The sequence below is a fragment of the Panulirus ornatus genome, chromosome 20 (genome assembly GCF_036320965.1).
Source record: "Panulirus ornatus isolate Po-2019 chromosome 20, ASM3632096v1, whole genome shotgun sequence".
In the NCBI taxonomy this organism is placed as follows: domain Eukaryota; kingdom Metazoa; phylum Arthropoda; class Malacostraca; order Decapoda; family Palinuridae; genus Panulirus; species Panulirus ornatus.
The window spans coordinates 47,184,695-47,205,967 of NC_092243.1; the positions used below are offsets into that span (position 1 = coordinate 47,184,695).

General features: G+C 38.9%; 1 protein-coding gene across 1 annotated transcript in view; it reads right to left on the minus strand.

Moving 5' to 3' along the window:
• Window positions 1-346: 346 nt before the first annotated feature.
• The window catches only part of LOC139755984 (uncharacterized), a 522,691-nt gene continuing 501,764 nt past the window's right edge, over window positions 347-21,273 (minus strand). The window contains exon 6 of the mRNA XM_071674879.1: window positions 347-2,072. Within this exon, the coding sequence (XP_071530980.1) occupies window positions 1,728-2,072 (345 nt within the window). The 3' untranslated portion in view covers window positions 347-1,727. The remainder of the gene's footprint in view (window positions 2,073-21,273) is intronic.

Consider the following 21,273-nt stretch of genomic DNA (forward strand, 5'->3'; position numbering starts at 1 on the left):
TGGAAAGAGGGGCAAGTATGAAGTCTGTTGGGGATGAGAGAGCTTGGGAAGTGAGTCAGTTGTTGTTCGCTAATGATACAGCGCTGGTGGCTGATTCATGTGAGAAACTGCAGAAGCTGGTGACTGAGTTTGGTAAAGTGTGTGAAAGAAGAAAGTTAAGAGTAAATAAGAGCAAGGTCATTAGGTACAGTAGGGTTGAGGGTCAAGTCAATTGGGAGGTGAGTTTGAATGGAGAATATATATATATATATATATATTTTTTTTTTTTTATACCTCGTCGCTGTCTCCCGCGGGTTGCGAGGTAGCGCAAGGAAACGGACGAAAGAAATGGCCCAACCCCCCCCCATACACATGTACATACACACGTCCACACACGCAAATATACATACCTACACAGCTTTCCATGATTTACCCCGGACGCTTCACATGCCTTGATTCAATCCACTGACAGCACGTCAACCCCTGTATACCACATCGCTCCAATTCACTCTATTCCTTGCCCTCCTTTCACCCTCCTGCATGTTCAGGCCCCGATCACACAAAATCCTTTTCACTCCATCTTTCCACCTCCAATTTGGTCTCCCTCCTCTCCTCGTTCCCTCCACCTCCGACACATATATCCTCTTGGTCAATCTTTCCTCACTCATTCTCTCCATGTGCCCAAACCATTTCAAAACACCCTCTTCTGCTCTCTCAACCACGCTCTTTTTATTTCCACACATCTCTCTTACCCTTACGTTACTTACTCGATCAAACCACCTCACACCACACATTGTCCTCAAACATCTCATTTCCAGCACATCCATCCTCCTGCGCACAACTCTATCCATAGCCCACGCCTCGCATATATATAGTAATAGTTCCAACAATATCATATGGTTGTGAGGCTTGGGCTATAGATAGGGTTGTACGGAGGAGGGTGGATGTGTTGGAAATGATATATTTGAGGACAGAATGTGGTGTGAGGTGGTTTGATTGAGTTAGTAATGGAAGGGTAAGAGAGATGTGTGGTAATACGAAGGGGTTGGTTGAGAGAGTAGGTGTGTTGAAATGATTTGGACATGGAGAGAAAGAGAGGAAAAGGGTGGCAAATTGAAGGTGGAAAGATGGAGTGAAAAAGATTTTGAGTGATCAGGGTCTGAACATACAGGAGGGTGAGAGGCATGCAAGGAATAGAGTGAATTGGAATGATGTGGTATACTGGGGTCGACATGCTGTCAATGGACTGAACCAGGGTATGTGAAATGTTTGGGGTAATCCATGAAAAGGTCTGTGGAGCTTGATGTGGATAGGGACCTGTGGTTTCGGTATATTACACATTATAGATAGCGACTGAGTGTGAATGAATGTGGCCTTTTTTGTCTGTACTCCTGGCACCACCTCACTGAAGCGGGGGTCAGCGATGCGGTTTCTTGTGTGTGGGGTGGTGCCAGGAATGGACTAAAGGCAAGCAAGTATGAATATGTGCATGTGTATATATGCATGTTTCAGTGTATATGTATGTATATGTTAATGTATATGTATGTATATGTACATGTATGGGCATTTATTTATGCATGTGTGTAGAGTGAATGGGTCATTCTTCGTCTGTTTCCTAGCACCAACTCGCTGATGCAGGAAATGGCGATCAAGTATAATGAATGGATAGAAAAAATAAATATAAAACACAAATAGAATAGGTACTTAGATGCTCAGTGAGTATTTCTTTCCTCAGAATTATAATAATATTAAGGACACACAATACCAGTATGCATGCGAATATGATTCTGATACGCTCTTTTTCGAGAGAATGTCTCTTCACAGTGAGGGCAAGTAAGTGGCTTCTCTACCCTATGGATTACACGAAGATGAGCCTTCAGAGCACTGTTCTGAGCAAAACTTGCTGCACAAAAATGACAAGAAAAAGGCTTTTCACCAGTATGAGTGCGTATGTGTTTGTTGAGGTCATATCTCCTGTAGGTGTTGTATGCACAGTAGTGACACTGATGAAGTGTTGATAGCTGGTTTTTCCCAGTCCCTGAAGTTCCCCTGCTGCAACCTGCCACCATATCATTCTTGTTCTCCAGCATATCCTGTGGATATACATAGCGCTGTATGAAAGTATTTTAAGCTACTTAACTAATAAACAGTATGGTAATGTGAATAAATGGCAGTATTTTTGAAGAAGTCAATCTCTACTCATGACATTCCTATGGTCAATCCAGAATATATCTTAAGACGCAAGACAAAAGTACAGTATGATAAAGTACTTGCTCTTTCTTCCTTGTGTGACTGATGATAAGTTTACTCTACTTTTACAATACTGTATATATATATATATATATATATATATATATATATATATATATATATATATATATATATATATATATATATATATATATATATATATATATATAAATATATACAGAGAGCAGAAGAGGGTGTTTTGAAATGGTTCGGGCACATGGAGAGAATGAGTGAGGAAAGATTGACCAAGAGAATATATGTGTCGGAGGTGGAGGGAACGAGGAGAAGAGGGAGACCAAATTGGAGGTGGAAAGATGGAGTGAAAAAGATTTTGTGTGATCGGGGCCTGAACATGCAGGAGGGTGAAAGGAGGGCAAGGAATAGAGTGAATTGGAGCGATGTGGTATACCGGGGTTGACGTGCTGTCAGTGGATTGAATCAAGGCATGTGAAGCGTCTGGGGTAAACCATGGAAAGCTGTGTAGGTATGTATATTTGCGTGTGTGGACGTATGTATATACATGTGTATGGGGGTGGGTTGGGCCATTTCTTTCGTCTGTTTCCTTGCGCTACCTCGCAAACGCGGGAGACAGCGACAAAGCAAAAAAAAAAAAAAAAAAAATATTGGAAAGGATCACAATTTTGCGCGTGATCAAGATATTCCTACGAGTCCATTTTCATTTTCCCCGTGGACTCATAGGAATATATATATATATATATATATATATATATATATATATATATATATATATATATATATATATATATATATATATATATAATCATTATACTTTCTCGCTGTCTTCTGCGTCAGCGACGTAGCGCAACGAAACAGACGAAAGAGTGGCCCAACCCACCCACTTACACATATATATACATTCATGTCCACACACGCACACACACATACCTATACATTTCAACGTATACTTAGATATACATACACAGATATACATATATACACATGTACATAATTTATACTTGCTGCCTTTATTCATTCCTGTCGCAACCCTGCCACACATGAAATGACAACCCCTTCACCCAACAAGCGCGCGAGGTAGCGCTAGGAATAGTCAACAAAGGCCACATTCGTTCACACTCAGTCTCTAGCTGTCATGTATAATGCACCGAAATCTCAGCTCCCTTTCCACATCCAGGCCCCACAAAACTTTCCATGGTTTACCCCAGACGCTTCACATGCCCTGGTTCAATTCATTGACAGCACGTCAACCCCAGTATACCACATCATTCCAATTTACTCTATTCCTTGCATGCCTATCATCCTCCTGCATGTTCAGGCTCCGATCGCTCAACATCTTTTTCACTTCATCTTTCCACCTCCAATTTGGTCTCCTACTTCTCCTTCCCTCCACTTCTGACAAATATATCCTCTTGGTCAATCTTTCCTCACTCATTCTCTTCATGTGACCAAACCATTTCAAAACACCCTCTTCTGCTCTCTCAACCACACTCTTTTTATTACCACACATCTCTCTTACCCTTTCATTATTTACTCGATCAAATCACCTCACACCACATGCTGTCCTCAAACATCTCATTTCCAACACATCCACCCTCCTCCACACAACTCTATCCATAGCCCATGCCTCGCAACCATATAACATTGTTGGAACCACTATTCCTTCAAACATACCCATTTTTGCTTTCCGAGATAATGTTCTTGCCTTCCACACATTTTTCAACGCTCCGAGAACGTTTCCCCCCTCCCCCACCCTGTGGCTCACTTCCACTTCCATGCTTCTATCCGCTGCCAAATCCACTCCCAGATATCTAAAACACTTCACCTCCTCCAGTTTTTCTCCATTCAAACTTACCTCCCAATTGACTTGTCCCTCAACCCTACTGTACCTAATAACCTTGCTCTTATTCACATTTACTCTCAGATTTCTTCTTTCACACACTTTACCAAACTCAGTCACCAGTTTCTGCAGTTTCTTATCTGAATCAAACACCAGTGCTGTATCATCAGCGAACAACAACTGACTCACTTCCCAAGCTCTCTCATCCACAACAGACTGCATACTTGCCCCTCTTTCCAAAACTCTTGCATTCTTGCATTCGCCTCCCTAACAACCCCATCCATAAACAAATTTTCAACCATGGAGACATCACGCACCCCTGCCGCAAACCGAGATTCACTGAGAACCAATCACTTTCCTCTCTTCCCACTCGCACACATGCCTTACATCCTCGATAAAAGCTTTTCACTGCTTCTAACAACTTGCCTCCCACACCATATATTCTTAATACTTCCCACAGAGCATCTCTATCAACTCTATCATATGCCTTCTCCAGATCTATAAATGCTACATATGAATCCATTTGCTTTTCTAAGTATTTCTCACATACATTTTCAAAGCAAACACCTGATCCACACATCCTCTACCACTTCTGAAACCACACTGCTCTTCCCCAGTCTGATGCTCTGTACATGCCTTCACCCTCTCAATCAATACCCTCCCATTCAATTTCCCAGGAATACTCAACAAACTTATGCCTCTGTAATTTGAGCACTCATCTTTATTGCCTTTGCCTTTGTACAATGTCACTATGCATGCATTCTGCCAATACTCAGGCACCTCACCATGAGTCATACATACATTAAATATCCTTACCAACCAGTCAACAACACAGTCATCCCCTTTTTAATAAATTCCACTGCAATACCATCCAATCCCACTGTCTTGCCAGCTTTCATCTTCTGCAAAGCTTTTACTACCTCTTCTCTGTTTACCAAATCACTCTCCCTAACTCTCTCACTTCGCACACCACCTCATCCAAAACACCCTATACCTGCCACTCTATCATCAAACACTTTCAACAAACCTTCAAAATACTCACTCCATCTCCTCACATCACCACTACTTGTTATCACCTCCCCATTAGCCCCCTTCACTGATGTTCCCATTTGTTCTCTTGTCTTATGCACCTTGTTTACCTCTTTCCAAAACATCTTTTCATTCTCCCTAAATTTTAATGATACTCTCTCACCCCAACTCTCATTTGTCCTCTTTTTCACCTCTTGCACCTTTCTCTTGATCTCCTGCCACTTTCTTTTATACATCTCCCTGTCATTTGAACTCTTTCCCTGCAAAACTTGTCCAAAAGCCTCTCTCTTCTCTTTCACTAATAATCCCACTTCTTCATCTCACCACGCACTACCCTTTCTAATCTGCTCCCCTCCCACATTTCTCATGCCACAAGCATCTTTTGTGCAAGCCATCACTACTTCCCTAAATACATCCCATTCCTTCACCACTCCCCTTACGTCCTTTGCTGTCACCTTTTTCCATTCTGCACTCAATTTCACCTGGTACTTCCTTACACACGTCTCCTTCCCAAGCTCACTTACTCTTACCACTCTCTTCACCCCAACATTCTTCTTTTCTGAAAACCTATACAATTTTCACCTTCGCCTCCACAAGATAATGATCAGAAATCCCTCCAGTTGCCCCTCTCAGCACATTGACATCCAAAAGTCTCTCTTTCGCATGCCTATCAATTAACACATAATCCAATAATGCTCTCTGGCCATCTCTCCTACTTACATATGTATACTTATGTATATCTCTCTTTTCAAACCAGGTACTCCCGGTCACCAGTCCTTTTTCAGAACACACATCTACCAGCTCTTCACCATTTCTATTTACAACAGTGAATACCCCATGTACACCATTTATTCCCTCAACTGCCACATTACTCACCTTTGCATTCAAATCACCCATCACTATAACCTGGTCTCGTGCATCAAAACTACTAACATACTCACTCAACTGCTCCCAAAACACTTGCATCTCATGATGTTTCTTCTCATGTCCAGGTGCATATGCACCAATAATCACCCATCTCTCTCCATCCACTTTCAGTTTTACTCATATCAATCTAGAGTTTACTTTCTTACTCCCACCACTCCTGTTTCAGGAGCAGTGCTACTCCTTCCCTTTCTCTTGTCTTCTGACCAACCCCTGACTTCACTCCCAAAACTTTCTCAAACCACTCTTCCCCTTTATCCTTGAGCTTTATTTCACTCAGAGCCAAAACATCCAGGTTCCTTTCCTCAAACACACTACCTATCTCTCCTTTTTTTTCTCATCTTGGTTACATCCACACACATTTAGACACCCCAATCTGAGCCTTCAAAGAGGATAAGCACTCCTCGCGTAACTCCTTTTTCTGTTTCCCCTTTTAGAAAGTTAAAATACAAGGAGGGGAGGTTTTCTAGCCGTGAAAAATGTGTGGAAATAGAGATTGTTATCTGGGGGGCAAAAATGGGTATGTTTGAAGGTATAGCAGTCCCAACAATATCATATGGATGCAAGGCATGGACTATAGATAAGGCTGTGTGGAGGACAATACTTAGTGTGAGGTAGTTTGATCAAGTATGTAATGAAAAGGATAGAGAGAGGTATTGTAATAAAATGACTGTGGTTGAGAGAGCTGTAAGAGGGTGTGCTGATATTGTCTGAAAATATGGAGAGAATAAGAGAGGAAAGGTTCACAAAGAGGATATATGTGTCAGAAGAAGAGGGAAAATGAGAATGGGGAGACCTAATTGGAGCTGAAGGATGGAGTGAAAAGATTTTGAACAATTGGTGCCTGAATATGTGCATGGGATAGACTGAACTGAAATGATGTGGTACACAAGGGTCAATGTGCTGTTAATGGACTGAACCAAGGCATGTGAAAGGTCTGTGGGACCTGGTTGTGGATAGAAAGTTTTATTTTTGGTTCATTACACTTGATACTTAAAGAATGGATGTGAACTGATGAGACCTTTAAGCTAAAAATTCTGTATTCTTAACCACTGTACTCTTTAGCTTATTACATGCATTATTTTTTCTTTATAGTCTGCTATTTTAAGCCTACCATATATCTAATGTACAAGTCACAGAGGACAAGACACCAAAAAGCTTGGCATAAGCTCTGAGATAAGAGGAAGAAAACATTATAACTGATAAAACAATCTTCAGATGTCAACAGGTTTCAGGGAATAGTTTGCATTATGATAACAGGAGCCAACATATTTTCTTTCTCATGTCACCTTAACCACCAAAAAATAATGTTAACCATGGAAGTTTCATGTAAACATACTTCTCCATATTACACATCGTACAGTACATTAAAGATAATCCTGAAGTTTCCCAAACCTGTATTCTTATGAATTAAGGGAAGGTAACAGTAAAAGTAAAGATTAAGAGTGCTTTGTTAAAAAATAAAAAACAAAATGGTCGCTTGAAGACCATCCCACCCTAATTTTTCTGGGCATTTAGCTTATTAGATATGGTTCAATGTGGTTATACTAGGCTGAATTAGGTGAAGTTTAATTAGATTAGGTAAGCATACAATATAAACTAATTTAACCTAACCGTGCCAAGCATAACCTAACCTAACCTAAAGAAACATTGGTGAAGGGGCAAATCTTTGGATTATACATGTATTATCTATCATGTTTATACTTTAAAGAACTGTGCTCTGTAAATTTCTACCAGCAATTTTTGAGGTATTTCATAGAAAAATCTTTAACAGGTAAGAGTATGCTTTAGAGAAAAAGATGTGTGTTCTGATTTTGACCATTATATACTATAGGTATATAAAACAATTCTTTTTATTCTAAGACTTATCAAAGCATTTGATAATACAAAATGTAATATACAATTAAGGAATAGGAGTTATATTTCAAATTTGGTTCATCAGAATGAAAAATGAGAAGACTCAATGGAAATAGATTCACTTGATGGGAATATTCCTACCCTAAATAAATCTGTGCTTCTGGTATACAGTTGTAAGAATGCCAGGAGGGGGGCTGGATGAGGGGGACTATAAGGGTTTTACAATGGGAGAGAAAAACAGGAGAAAAAAGATATGAATAATTAGGAACCATATAATATACTGGGGAAAGTATGGACAGTTATAGAGAAGTGGGGTTGGAAGTTACAACAATTGTAGGAAAAAATTAAGAAACAGAGAAATCAGATCCAAGAACATGAGAAGTGTCATCTAAAAAGAAGAAAATAGGGATCTGAGAAATGTAATCAAAGGGAATGTTGGCAAAACCAAATCAACTTAAGGATTCAGAATGAATGTGATCAGAAGAAAGAACATACAGTGAGTGAAAAGCATTAGAGATAAAGGTTAGAAGGGTCTTTTTTGGGTGTCTCTGAAACAGAAAAACAAGATGAAATGCCTACAACACAGAAACCAGAGACTGGTGACACTAGAGGGTAAGGAAAAGGAGCAAATTCTTGGCCTGATGAGCAGAAGCTAAAGTTACTGACGGAAGCAATGGGACAGATGTGGGATATTGGAACATGGGTACATGAGAAATTTTTATGTTAAGCTATAAAGAGACATTAATATACACTGTATGAAACAGAACGATATGTAATTACATGAATGGTTTATTAGACAGGGTTTAAAAAGTGTGGAATAATAAGGTTCAGGGATGTTGGCAAAATGGAAAATTTTACGCTGTACCAGAGACATGAAAGCTAATGAAGTAACACAAAAATTAGCTGAAAAGTGGGTTGCACCATACTAAAGAATATTAAAGAGGTAAAAGGTATGTGGATGTAAATCACTGATGATTTCTGAACAGAAGAACAATCACAGTCCAGCCAAAAAAGGAAGGTTGGAGAAAGATACATATGATTAAAAAAATGCTAGAAGCTATAAACATGCTAAATGCAATTTCTGTGATGAGAAAACAAAGAAAATTGACAGATATACCCAAAACATAAGGGGATAACTCATGATGATTATATTCAATGCAAAGTTATGTTGTAAAGAGATAATGAAGTAAGCTGAGAAACCTACAAGCAAGTGGGTATTCGTCAGAGGTGACACCATTTGAAGAAAAAGAGAGTAGGGAGTACAGTCAGAAACGGAAGAATGGGAGATATCAAAAGAAGCTAGAAGGTACAGCTGCCTTTCCAATACCTAAGAGAGGTCAGGAATTTTAAGTGATGGGAACAACAGACTGAAAATAACATGCAAATGCAGATGGACTACTAGTATATAGAAAAAAAAGTTGAATTTCAAGAAATGAATTAGGGAAAGCAAAACTGACACTGCTGCAGTACTGGAGACAAAACTTACTAAAGAGATAAGATCTGACTAACTCTGACCAGAGAGACACATTACAACAAGAAGGAAAAAGATACAAAGGAGGAGGGAGACTGGTCCTTCTAAAACGGGACTGCCTTATGTTTCAGGATATATCAAAAGATGGTCTGATCAAACAGCACATAATGGATAGATTAAATTTAAGAAAAGAGAGCATAGTGATGCTGATAATCTATAGTCCTCCAAAGAATTTCAAGGAACTGGAACAAATATACAGAGAGAACAATCAGGGTGGTACATTAAGCAGTGAAGCACATACTCTTCACAAATGGTAAAGTTCGAATAATTGGGAATTCACTTATAATGAAATAGAAGGGAAACTTAGATTCTCTTGAGACAGAAAGTCAAAAAGAAACAAGTAATTGATATACATAAGAGATATCCTGTATCAGCATGTTATGCATCATCATTACCAGATCTTGCCTTTTCACACAGTAGCATGGAAAATGAGAATGTCATATATGATGCACCAAGAGGAAAATATGGTTATGCAATGTTTGAGTTCGATTATGTGGTAACATTAGGGAAAAGAAATGAAGCTAATCTCACAAAGGAAATATCACACAAAACCAATCAATTGATTTCTACAGGAAAAGGAAATAGATGATAGAGTTCAACAGCCATGTTGTGGAAGGGTCTGTGAAATTTAATATGAAGTGGGAATATGGGTACCTTTACTTTCAAATTCAAAGAAAATATTAAAAAACATGGAGATGTAATATAATAAAGGATGTTAAAAGAAGAAAAAGCCAGGCAAAATTTTAAAGGCATAAGAGAATCAAGAATGAGCATAGCAGAATAAGAAAGAATGAACAGAGGCACTTGGGAAAAGAATATTGTGGACACGGTAAGAATTAATCCAACTTTTTCCTAAATTCATCAGCAGTTAATCATTAGTTTAAGAGCAGTTAATCAGGGTTACAGATTCAAAAGGAAGAGTTGCTGCTGATGATGGAAACTTATGTAAGGAGGTGAATGATAAGTTCACTCTAAGAGCGTTTTCATAGTGGAAGACGCTATAATCCCAATAACAGTACGATGGCATGGGGTCTTGGAAAGCACTAAATACATAGAGAAGACATAAATTGATTACCAAAGGGCCTTTACCCATATAACCCATATAAGGCTCATGGTCTTAATGAGGTCTCTCCAGATGTACTAAAGAGGCACAGAGATATATTTGACAAGCCAAATGAAATGTTCAAGATGTCACTGGATAACAATAGAGTACCAAAGGAATAGAAGAGGACAAATTTCATAATTGTCTTTGAGAAAAGACACCAGGAAGTTATGATGAACTATAGTCTAGTCTCTGATTAGTGTAATCCGAAAAATACTTGAAAATATAATCAGGAAGCAAATGTATGATAACCTGAAAGGAAGAGACTACCTAAGTGAGAGACAATAAAGATTCAGGGAAATAGAGGTCATATCCAGCAAACCTCTTAAGACTTCTATGAGAGAATAAGCATTTTAGACATGGGAGAAGTTGGGTGGATTGTGGGTATTTTGGCTGGATCTTTAGGCAGGTATAAGTGCATTTGGACTGCCACAGAATTTGACACTGCACCACATAAGAAGTTAGTAAAGAAGCTGGATCTTCAGGTGGGATTAAGAAGGAGACTTTGATGGACAGAAAATTATGCTAGTTGGAAGGAACAAAGAATGCACGTCAGAGGAACTTACTTACTTACTTGACCTATGTAAAGGACTTGTCAGAAGGATTGGACTCCTTCCTGAATTGATGATGTAAATATAGTGAGAGATGGAAAGAGTGAGGATAATTGCATCAACTTACAAGTGGATGCAGACAAACTCCAAAGTTTGTCTGATGTTTGGTTGAAATTTAACCCTAGGGAAAAGCAAAGTACTGAGGATGGATCAAAGTGAATGAAAGTCTTGATACAAATATTATCTAGTAAGAAAAAAGCTGCAGGAATCTGTGTGAGAAGAACTTGGAGTCGAAACTGTACCTAAACTGTCCCTAAAGCCCCACTTCAGGAAAACAGTTAAGGGGACAAACTGATTGCTGGTAAATACAAAAAATTTATTCAAATACAAGGATAAGGAAATATTCAGCAATTTTTCATATTCTGTACTGGGTAGAAATGAGCATACATCTCAAGTTAATCACTACATATAGAGAAGCAAAAAAACTAATAGAGAAGGTCCAGAGGAGGCAACAAAGATGGTACCAGAATTATGAAAGATGAGTTACAGTAAGAGGTTACAGGCCATAAATTTGTTCAGCCTGGAACCATAGAAGAAAGATGAGAAAGGGGTGACTTAATCAAAACCTTTAAGTTTAAATTCAAACTAGTTTGATGATATTTCCAGTAAACAGTTCTTCAAGAGATCCAAAGATAGAACAACCAAGGGCCATAACATGAAATCAAGAAACTTGTTAGAAAAAAAATATGAGTACTTAATAGTATAAGGGCAGTGGAAGAGTGAAATCTGAGTAATGAAATTGTAAATGTAGATAGCATGCAGTTTTAAAAAGTTATTTGATGGTAGAGAAAGTTCGAGAGATGTAGCCCTATGAGTAAAAGAATTCCCTCCCTTACAATACAAACATGTAATTGCAAAATTAAAAAAAATTAAAATCTTTTACCAAGCACACACACACACATTTATGTACATATTCTATTTATATGCAACTTGCTATATTTTTATAGGATCACATAATGGAACATAATACATTCTCCTAAGGAAAATAAAAAATCTAAAGAATGGTGAATTAAGAATATCACATTAAATAAACCAACCATACATTTCGAAGAGGAGAAACACTTTCTCATGTAGATGCAGAGGTGATTCTTTAGATTTCTATTTAGTAAACGGCTGAGGGCATATTGGACAGGAATATGGTTTCTCTCTTGTATGAGTATGCATGTGCTTGTTGAGGTCATATCTTTGAGTGGTGTTGTATGCACAATACTGACACTGGAGGGGTTTGCCACTTGTGATGCTCCCACACGTTCTCACCTCAGGCACTTCTCCAGGTTCCAAGACCATCTGTTGGAGACTGCAGTTTTTCAGTCCAACAGTCCAATAATATGTCTGATAATCTATATATTTTCACTCTTCCACTGTTCTTTTAATGATCTGCATTGATTATGATAAATAGAATATTATCTTTACTGCCATAAGGACAGCATAAAATTTTAAACCTTGTTACCCACAATATCTTTAACCTATGATAATGGCCAAGGAGATATGCATATAGAAGTTACTGAAGTGTGAGGCAGCAGTAAGTTTTTCATTTCTACCTGGAATTTGGTGGTTTGTTATGGAGTGGATTTGGAGGAGGGGACTATTGTTTTATGTTGGAGGCACTAGGCATGGATAAAATTGAAACATAGAATTATGAAATGGAGAAAGAAGAAACAAGGGAAAGTATTTAGAATTTTTTGAGAAAGTGAAAGACCTGTCTTTTGAAATGTGCCAGGTCACAGTTATTGGGAAAGACATGAGAAGGTAGAGAGCTTTAAAGCTTCAACATGTAAGGAAAGAAGCTGGAGGTGGAGGCACACAAACAGTCAGCTCTCGGGAGCATAAACCAAAGTTATCTATGGAAGAGGGAAAGTGAACCGACATTGCAATGTAGGGCAAGGAAGTCAAGTTTGGAAATTAGCTTGGAACAGTTTATAAGTCAGACCACTTTCAACTCAGCTCTGTCAAATAAGAATACAATGCTAGAACCATCCCAAATGTGAGAGTACTGCTCCATACAATTATGAATCAGTCCCTTGTATAAACAGACTAACTGTTCAGAAGAGAAGTGGTTTTGACACCTAAAGAGGCCACCCAGTTTCTTAGAGGTAGACTTAGCTATTCCCATAATGTGATGTTTAGAAGAAAGAGTGGATGTTACAGTAACACCAAGTATGTTCATTTCATCAAGAGGTGGAATTACAGAACCATCAAAGGAGAGATGAGAGTTGAGAGGAGTTTTTGATAGAAATATGGGTAGAAATTGGGTCTTGCAGGCATTAAACTAGTGCTGTTATATAGATATGAGTGCTAAGTATGTTGAGATGGGATTATATTTGGAGAATTTTGAGGTGGGATTATACTGAGAATCTTCATTTCATTTTGTAAGTGTTTAGGGTTGTTAGGCAGCCACTGAGTTTTCTGAGTGCACTATTTTTTGTGGTTTGCATCTTTGATATTTGCTTTTGAAAGGGCAAAAGACCAGGAAGGAGAGGCATACTTTAAAGTGGAGTGGATGAATTGTTTGTAGAGGATGTTGAGGGATTCTTTTTCTGGTCCTAATCTGGTACAATTTAATGTTCAGAGGAAATCTAGTTTATGTTGCTTTTGAGTTGATGTCATTAGTGTGCAGAGTGAATGTCACATATGTGTCATATATGATGCCTAAAATGGTTGGTGTTTTGCTCTGTGAGAGTAATTGTCCATTCAAGGTGACTGGAGGGTGTGAGCCGGATTCATGTCTGTGTGGGGTTAAAAGAGGTGCATACATTCTCTTCTGGGTGTGCTATTGTTCCAATCCTGTAATATAATGTTGCAAGTTTATTGTTGCTATCATGGCATCAGGGTGTTGCAAAGCGATTATGAGATCATTTTTATGTGAAAGGACCTTAATGCTGTGGTTCACTAGAGGTAATGAGAGGTCGTGTAGGAGGAAACTGAAGATGGACAGAGAAAGGATTGTTTTGCGGAGAACTCCAGTTGCATAGTTTGCTTTAGAGGTGAAGCCATTTTGATTTATTCTGCCACGGGGGCTGGCCATGAAACTGACCAATCTCTTTTTGTCACTGATGTGGTGGGTGGTGTCAAGTTACATTTATGTGAAGATATACTAGGGGACAGTGTTGAATGTATTGTTGATGTCTATTGCCACCAGTGTTGAGAGTGTGTGCATGCGTGCATGCATGCATGTGTGTGTGTGTGTGACTGATATATGTGTTTGGATCTGAAGCCATACTGTGTACATGACAGTGGGATTTTTTTTTCATTCTGAAGTGGATCACCATTTTTCACAGTTTGGATACTGAGGATAGAATAGATGCAGGGCAGTAAGAGGAGGGGGGAGTTAGATGGATTGGAAGGTTTTAGGATTGGTTTTATGTTGGCAATTTCCAGATGCTGGGGATGTTATTGAGTAGCTAGGAGTGGCTGAAGACATCTGTAAATGCCTGAATTGGAAATGGGCCAATTATTTTTTTTGTGAAAGGTTGATATGTTGTCTGGGCCTGTCACACGAGGATTCCTTAATATTCTAATTGTACTGCTTTTATCAGTGGGAGTGCAAGACTGTTTCAGGATGGATTTTGTGTAAGTTTTTCATGACTTTCTTATATAGGTGTGAGGCTGGTTTGTGGTTGATTTTTGAGTAGTGTCTTTGATTGGAATGGGCCAGGAACACTTCTGAGTTGGGAATGGACTGTTGGAGTAAGTGTGGATCTTCCTCAACATTATTGCTGGGGGTCTGTTGGTTCACTATATTGAGGATGGAGTGCCAATTTTCACACTGTCTTAGCAATTAGGTTACTGATGGCACTGGATTTGTTCTCTGATTTCTTTGTTTTTGAGGTGTTTAACTTATGGGGTGAAGTTTGAGTTGTATTTCTTTCTAAGCTCTTGTGGTAAGAGCTTTTGGCTGGCTTAGTCAGAGATAAAGATGAAGTGTGAGACTGCATGATGGGGGATAACCTAAAATGACGATTTGTAACTTTTTGGTGGTTGTAAGTGTTGGGTATTTACATGAGTTTACATGAGAACAACAGACAACAGGAGGTTTGATTGGCCCATGACTGGGTTGTCTGGTAAATAAGAAAAAAAAATACAAGAATATGTAATTCTGCTCAGCAGTTTTTGAGCTATCACTGACTCCCTGCTGCTATACATTAGCCTTGTATTGTCCTCATTACTGCTGTTGTTTATACGTTTATTTCTGGCTTTTTTCTCAGAGGATACTTGAATTCATATGATATTTGTCTAAACAACTCTTGAAGGTATCTATAGTCTTAGCATTCACTACATCTGATGGTAACTTATGGGATCCACTGCTCAACACGCCTATAGGAAAAGAGACTTTTCCCATGTCTGTGCTACATCTTTTACATTTGAGTTTTATGCCATTCATTCTGATAATCATATTTTCTTATATTTTGAAAAGATGTTCATGATTTACTTTATTGAACTTATTCAGAGTTTTGAACACTTGGATTAAATCGCTGCGTAGTCTACGTTTCTTAAGGGAGAAGAGATCCCGTCATTTCAGCCTCTCTTTGTATGCCAGATTTCTGAAGGATGGGATCAATTTCATCACATCTTTGTATTGCTCTAATTTTCACTAGTCTTTTGTGTAGTTTGGGGGCCAAAACTGGACTACATATTCAAGGTGTGGTCTTACAAGAGAATTATAAAAAGTGAGAATTATTTCTGGTGTCTTGTAATCTATGTTCCTGGTTATGAAACCTAACATTTGGTTGCCTTTTTTACTTGCTGTCTGACAATGTTTAGTATATTTCAGATTGTTGCTAACAACAACTCCAAGGTCCTTTTCTTCATTCATTTTAGTTAGAGAGTTTCTGAATAGTTTGTAGGCATAACTTTACACTTGTAAACATTAAACTTCATTTGACATTTGTCTGACCACTCTGCTAGTAAGTTAAGAGCTCTTTGAATCATTTCGTAGTCCCACCTGTCCACAGCTCTACCTCCTAGATTAGTATCATCAGCAAATTTGGAGATCTTAGATATGAGACCGAGTTCTAGGTCATTAATGTATATTATGAAAAGAATTGGACCTAGGACCAACCCATATGGCACAACACTTGTTACATTTAGCCAATCTGAGGCTTTATGGTTTAATACTACACCCTGCTTTCTTCTGTTAAGCCAGTCTGATCCATGTACAGAGTTCTTCACAGATTCCGTGTGCTTTGAGTTCATGTAAAATTTTCCTGTGAGATACTTTATCAAAAGCCATTTAGAAATCTAATTATACTACATCAGATGGTAATTTTTCATCCTAGTTATAATAAATAATATTAAAAAACTCCAGCAAATTTGTTAGGCAGGATCTTCTGTTGTGGAAACTGTGTTGGTTGTCCGATATAATTTTGTGTTCTAGAAGCATGAGTTTTATTGTGTAATTTTTTCCATCATTTTACCTAACAATGATGTAAGGTTAATTAGGTGATAGTTCAAGGCACACTATCTTTCTACACTTTTAGATATAGGAGTAACATTTGCTAGTTTCCAGTCAGTTGGCACCTGACCATTCAATAGGGATTTGTTGAATATTTTTATGGGATATATCAGCTGTCTCCTGACCTCCTTTAAAAATCTTGGAGCTGAGCTATCTGGGTCGTTGGATTTGTTAGGATTTAAATGGTCCAGGTATTCATGTACTTCAGAGCTCTTAATTTCTTCAACCTTCAACTCTTCTCCATCTGATCCTGGAAACATTTTCATTTCAAGATGTTTCTTCAATTGTGAATACTGAGTTAAAAGAATAATATAGTATGGTAGCCATTTCCTTGTTGTTAGTAACTCATGTGTTATCTTCATTTTGAAATAGGAATAACATTTGCTAGTTTCCAGTCAGTTGGCACCTGACCATTCAATAGAGATTTGTTGAATACTTTTATTGGGTATATCAGCTGTCTCCTGACCTCCTTTAAAAACCTTGAAGCTAAGTTATCTGGGTCATTGTATTTGTTAGGATTTAAATGGTCCAGGTATTCAAGTACTTCAGAGCTCTTTATCTCTCTAACCTTCAACTCTTCTTCATCAGATCCTTGAAACATTTTCATTTCCAGATGTTTCTTCACTTGTGAATACTGAGTTGAAAGAATAATTTAGTATAGTAGCCATTTCCTTGTTGTCTGTAGCTCATGTGTCATCTTCATTTTAAAATAGTTCAATTCCTTCTTTTACTGTCTTCCTGTGTCTTATATATTTGAAGAATTCCTAAGGATTATTCTCAACTTTCAATGAAATTTTTTTCTTCCTCGCATTTACGGTCTTATGACCTTGCTCCCTCTTTGAATTTTGATTAATTCCTGGTGATTTTCATCAGTTCCCATTGATTTGAATTTCTTATATCTTTTCTTCTTTTGCCAAATCAGTCTTTCTATTCTCCTATTCATCCATGATGGTTTTGAAATATTGCAAGTTCTAAAAATACTGGGCCAAATGAAGTGCTCAGGAAACCTGCTGCATCCAGAGTTCATAATGTGCAGTGATGTGTGCATATCTATGTGCAGAAAGTGCAGGGCAGTAGAGTATTAAGTGCTTAGGTTCATCACTGTGGTAGTTGCATCATGGGTTCATGCCCATGATGAGATATGTTGAAGTGGCTGTTAGCAGTGTTGTAAACATGTATGGTGTCTAAACTGTAAATGGAAAAATGTGGTCTGTGTTTGTTTGGGCAGCATAATTTTGGATGGGTGTCTGTCTGGTGGGTTGCATTTTAATTGGGAGGGCAGCTGTTTAATGCTTATCAGGTTATTTGAAGTGTATGTCTTTTGTTTGAGGAAAGGAACCTGGATGTTTTGGCTCTGAGTGAAACAAAGCTCAAGGGTAAAGGGGAAGAGTGGTTTGGGATTGTCTTGGGAGTAAAGTCAGTGGTTAGTCAGAGGACAAGAGCAAGGGAAGGAGTAGCACTACTCCGGAAAGAGGAGTGGTGGGAGTATGTGATAGAGTGTAAGAAAGTAAACTCTAGATTGATATGGGTACAACTGAAAGTGGATGGAGAGAGTTGGGTGATTATTAGTGCATATGCACCTGGGCATGAGAGGAAAGAACATGAGAGGCAAGTGTTTTAGGAGCAGCTGAGTGAGTGTGTTAGTAGTTTTGATAAACAAGACCGGGTTATAGTGATGGGTGATTTGAATGCAAAGGTGAGTAATGTGGCAGTTGAGGGAATAATTGGTATACATGGGGTGTTCAGTGTTGAAAATGGAAACGGTGAAGAGCTTGTAGACTTATGTGCTGAAAGAGGACTGGTGATTGGGAATACCTGGTTTAAAAAGAGAGATATACATAAGTATACATATGTAAGTAAGAGAGCTGGCCAGAGAGCATTATTGGATTACGTGTTAATTGATAGGCATGCAAAAGATAGACTTTTGGATGTTAATGTGCTGAGAGGTGCAACTGAAGGGATGTCTGATCATTATCTTGTGGAGGTGAAGGTGAAGGATTTGTAGAGGTTTTCAGAAAAGACGAGAGAATGTTGGAGTGAAGAGAGTGGTGAGAGTAAGTGAGCTTGGGAAGGAGACTTGTGTGAGGAAGTACCAGGAGAGACTGAGAACAGAATGGAAAAAGGTGAGAACAAAGGATGTAAAGGGAGTGGGGGAGGAATGGGATGTATTCATGGAAGCAGCGATGGCTTGCACAAAAGATGCTTGTGGCATGAGACGCATGGGAGGTGGGTAGATTAGAAAGGGTAGTGAGTAGTGGGATGAAGAAGTAAGGTTATTAGTGAAAGAGAAGAGAGAGGCATTTGGATGATTTAATGTGTTTGATGATAGAGTGGCAAATATAGGGTCTTTTGGTTCGAGATGGTGTGCAAAGTGAGAGGGTTAGGGAGAATGATTTGGTAAACAGAGAAGAGGTAGTAAAAGCTTTGCGGAAGATGAAAGCTGGCAAGGCAGCGGGTTTGGATGGTATTGCACTGGAATTTAATAAAAAGGGGGCTGACTGTATTGTTGACTTTTTGGTAAGGTTATTTAATGTATGTATGACTCATGGTGAGGTGCCTGAGGATTGGCAGAATGCTTGCATAGTGCCATTGTACAAAGGCAAATGGGATAAAAGTGAGTGCTCAAATTACAGAGGTATAAGTTTGTTGAGTATTCCTGGGAAAGTATATGGGAGGCTATTGATTGAGAGGATTAAGGCATGTACAGAGCATCAGATTGGGGAAGAGCAGTGTGGTTTCAGAAGTGGTAGAGGTTGTGTGGATCTGTTGTTTGCTTTGAAGAATGTATGTGAGAAATACTTAGAAAAGTGAATTGATTTGTATGTAGCATTTATGGATCCGGAGAAGCCATATGATAGAGATGCTCTAAGGAAGGTATTAAGAATATATGGTGTGGGAGGTAAGTTGTTAGAAGCAGTGAAAAGTTTTTATTGAGGATGTAAGGCATGTGTAAGTGTAGGAAGAGAGGAAAGTGATTGGTTCTCAGTGAATGTTGGTTTGCGGCAGGGGTGCGTGATATCTCCATGGTTGTTTAATTTGTTTATGGATGGGGTTGTTAGGGAGGTGAATGCAAGAGTTTTGGAAAGAGGGGCAAGTATGCAGTCTGTTGTGGATGAGAGAGCTTGGGAAGTGAGTCAGTTGTTGTTCGCTGATGATACAGCGCTGGTGGCTGATTCGGGTGAGACACTGCAGAAGCTGGTGACTGAGTTTGGTAAAGTGTGTGAAAGAAGAAAGCTGAGAGTAAATGTGAATGAGAACAAGGTTATTAGGTACAGTAGGGTTGAGGGACAAGTCAATTTGGAGGTAAGTTTGAATAGAGAAAAACTGGAGGAAGAAGTTCTTTAGATATCTGGGAGTGGAATTGGCAGTGGATGGAATCATGGAAGTGGAAGTGAATCATGGGGAAGTGAATCATAGGGTGGGGGAGGGGGCGAAAATTCTGGGAGTGTTGAAAAACGTGTGGAAGTCGAGAATGTTATCTTGGAATACAAAAATGGGTACGTTTGAAGGAATTGTGGTTCCAACAATGTTATATGGCTGCGAGGCGTGGGCTATTGATAGAGTTGTGTGAAGGAGGGTTCATGTGCTGGAAATGAGATGTTTGAGGACAACATGTGGTGTGAGGTGGTTTGATCGAGTAAGTAATGAAAAGGGTAAGAGAGATGTGTGATGGTAAAAAGAGTGTGGTTGAGAGAGCAGAAGAGGGTGTTTTGTAATGGTTTGGTCATATGGAGAGAATGAGTGAGGAAAGATTGACAAAGAGGATATATGTGTCAGAGGTGGTGGGAACAAGAAGTGGGAGACCAAACTGGAGGTGGAAAGATGGAGTGAAAAAGATTTTGAGTGATCGGGGCCTGAACATGCAGGAGGGTGAAAAGCGTGCAAGGAATAGAGTGAATTGGAATGATGTGGTATACCAGGGTCGACTTGCTGTCAATGGATTGAACCAGGGCATGTGAAGCGTCTGGGGTAAACCATGGAAAGTTTTGTGGGGCCTGAATGTGGAAAGGGAGCTGTGGTTTCGGTGCATTATACATGACAGCAAGAGACTGAGTGTGAACGAATGTGTCCTTTGTGTCTTTTCCTAATGCTAGCTTGCACACATGCGGGGGTAGGGGGTTGTCATTTCACGTGTGGTGGGGTGGCAACGGGAATGAATAAGAGTAGACAGTATGAATTATGTACATATGTATATATGTATATGTCTGTGTGTGTATATATATGTATGCGTTGAGATGTACAGGTATGTATATGTGCGTGTGTGGATGTGTATGTATATACATGTGTATGTGGGTGGGTTGGGCCATTCTTTCGTCTGTTTCGTTGCACTACCTCGCTAACGCAGGAGACAGCGGCAAAGTATAATAAATAAATAGATAAATAAATAAATGTTTTTTGTTACTGTTATATTTGTTGATGGTGGGAGGATCTATGAGTAAAGGTTACTCAAGTGTGGGGCAGGGGTAAGTCATTCATTTCTATTTGGTGGTTACTTGTACAATGGTTTAGGTGCAAAGGGTCTGTTACATAGATTTGTGTGTTGAACATGTTGAGGTGGGATTGTATATACTAGGAGAATCTTTGTTTCTCTGAATAGCTGTTGAGTGTTTGTGATAGCTAAGCAGCCAGAAATTGAGTGCATCATTTTGTGTGGTTTATAACTTTTAAGAAGACAGAAGATCAAGCTGGTAAAGTGTGGTTTAAAGTGTAACAGATGAATAG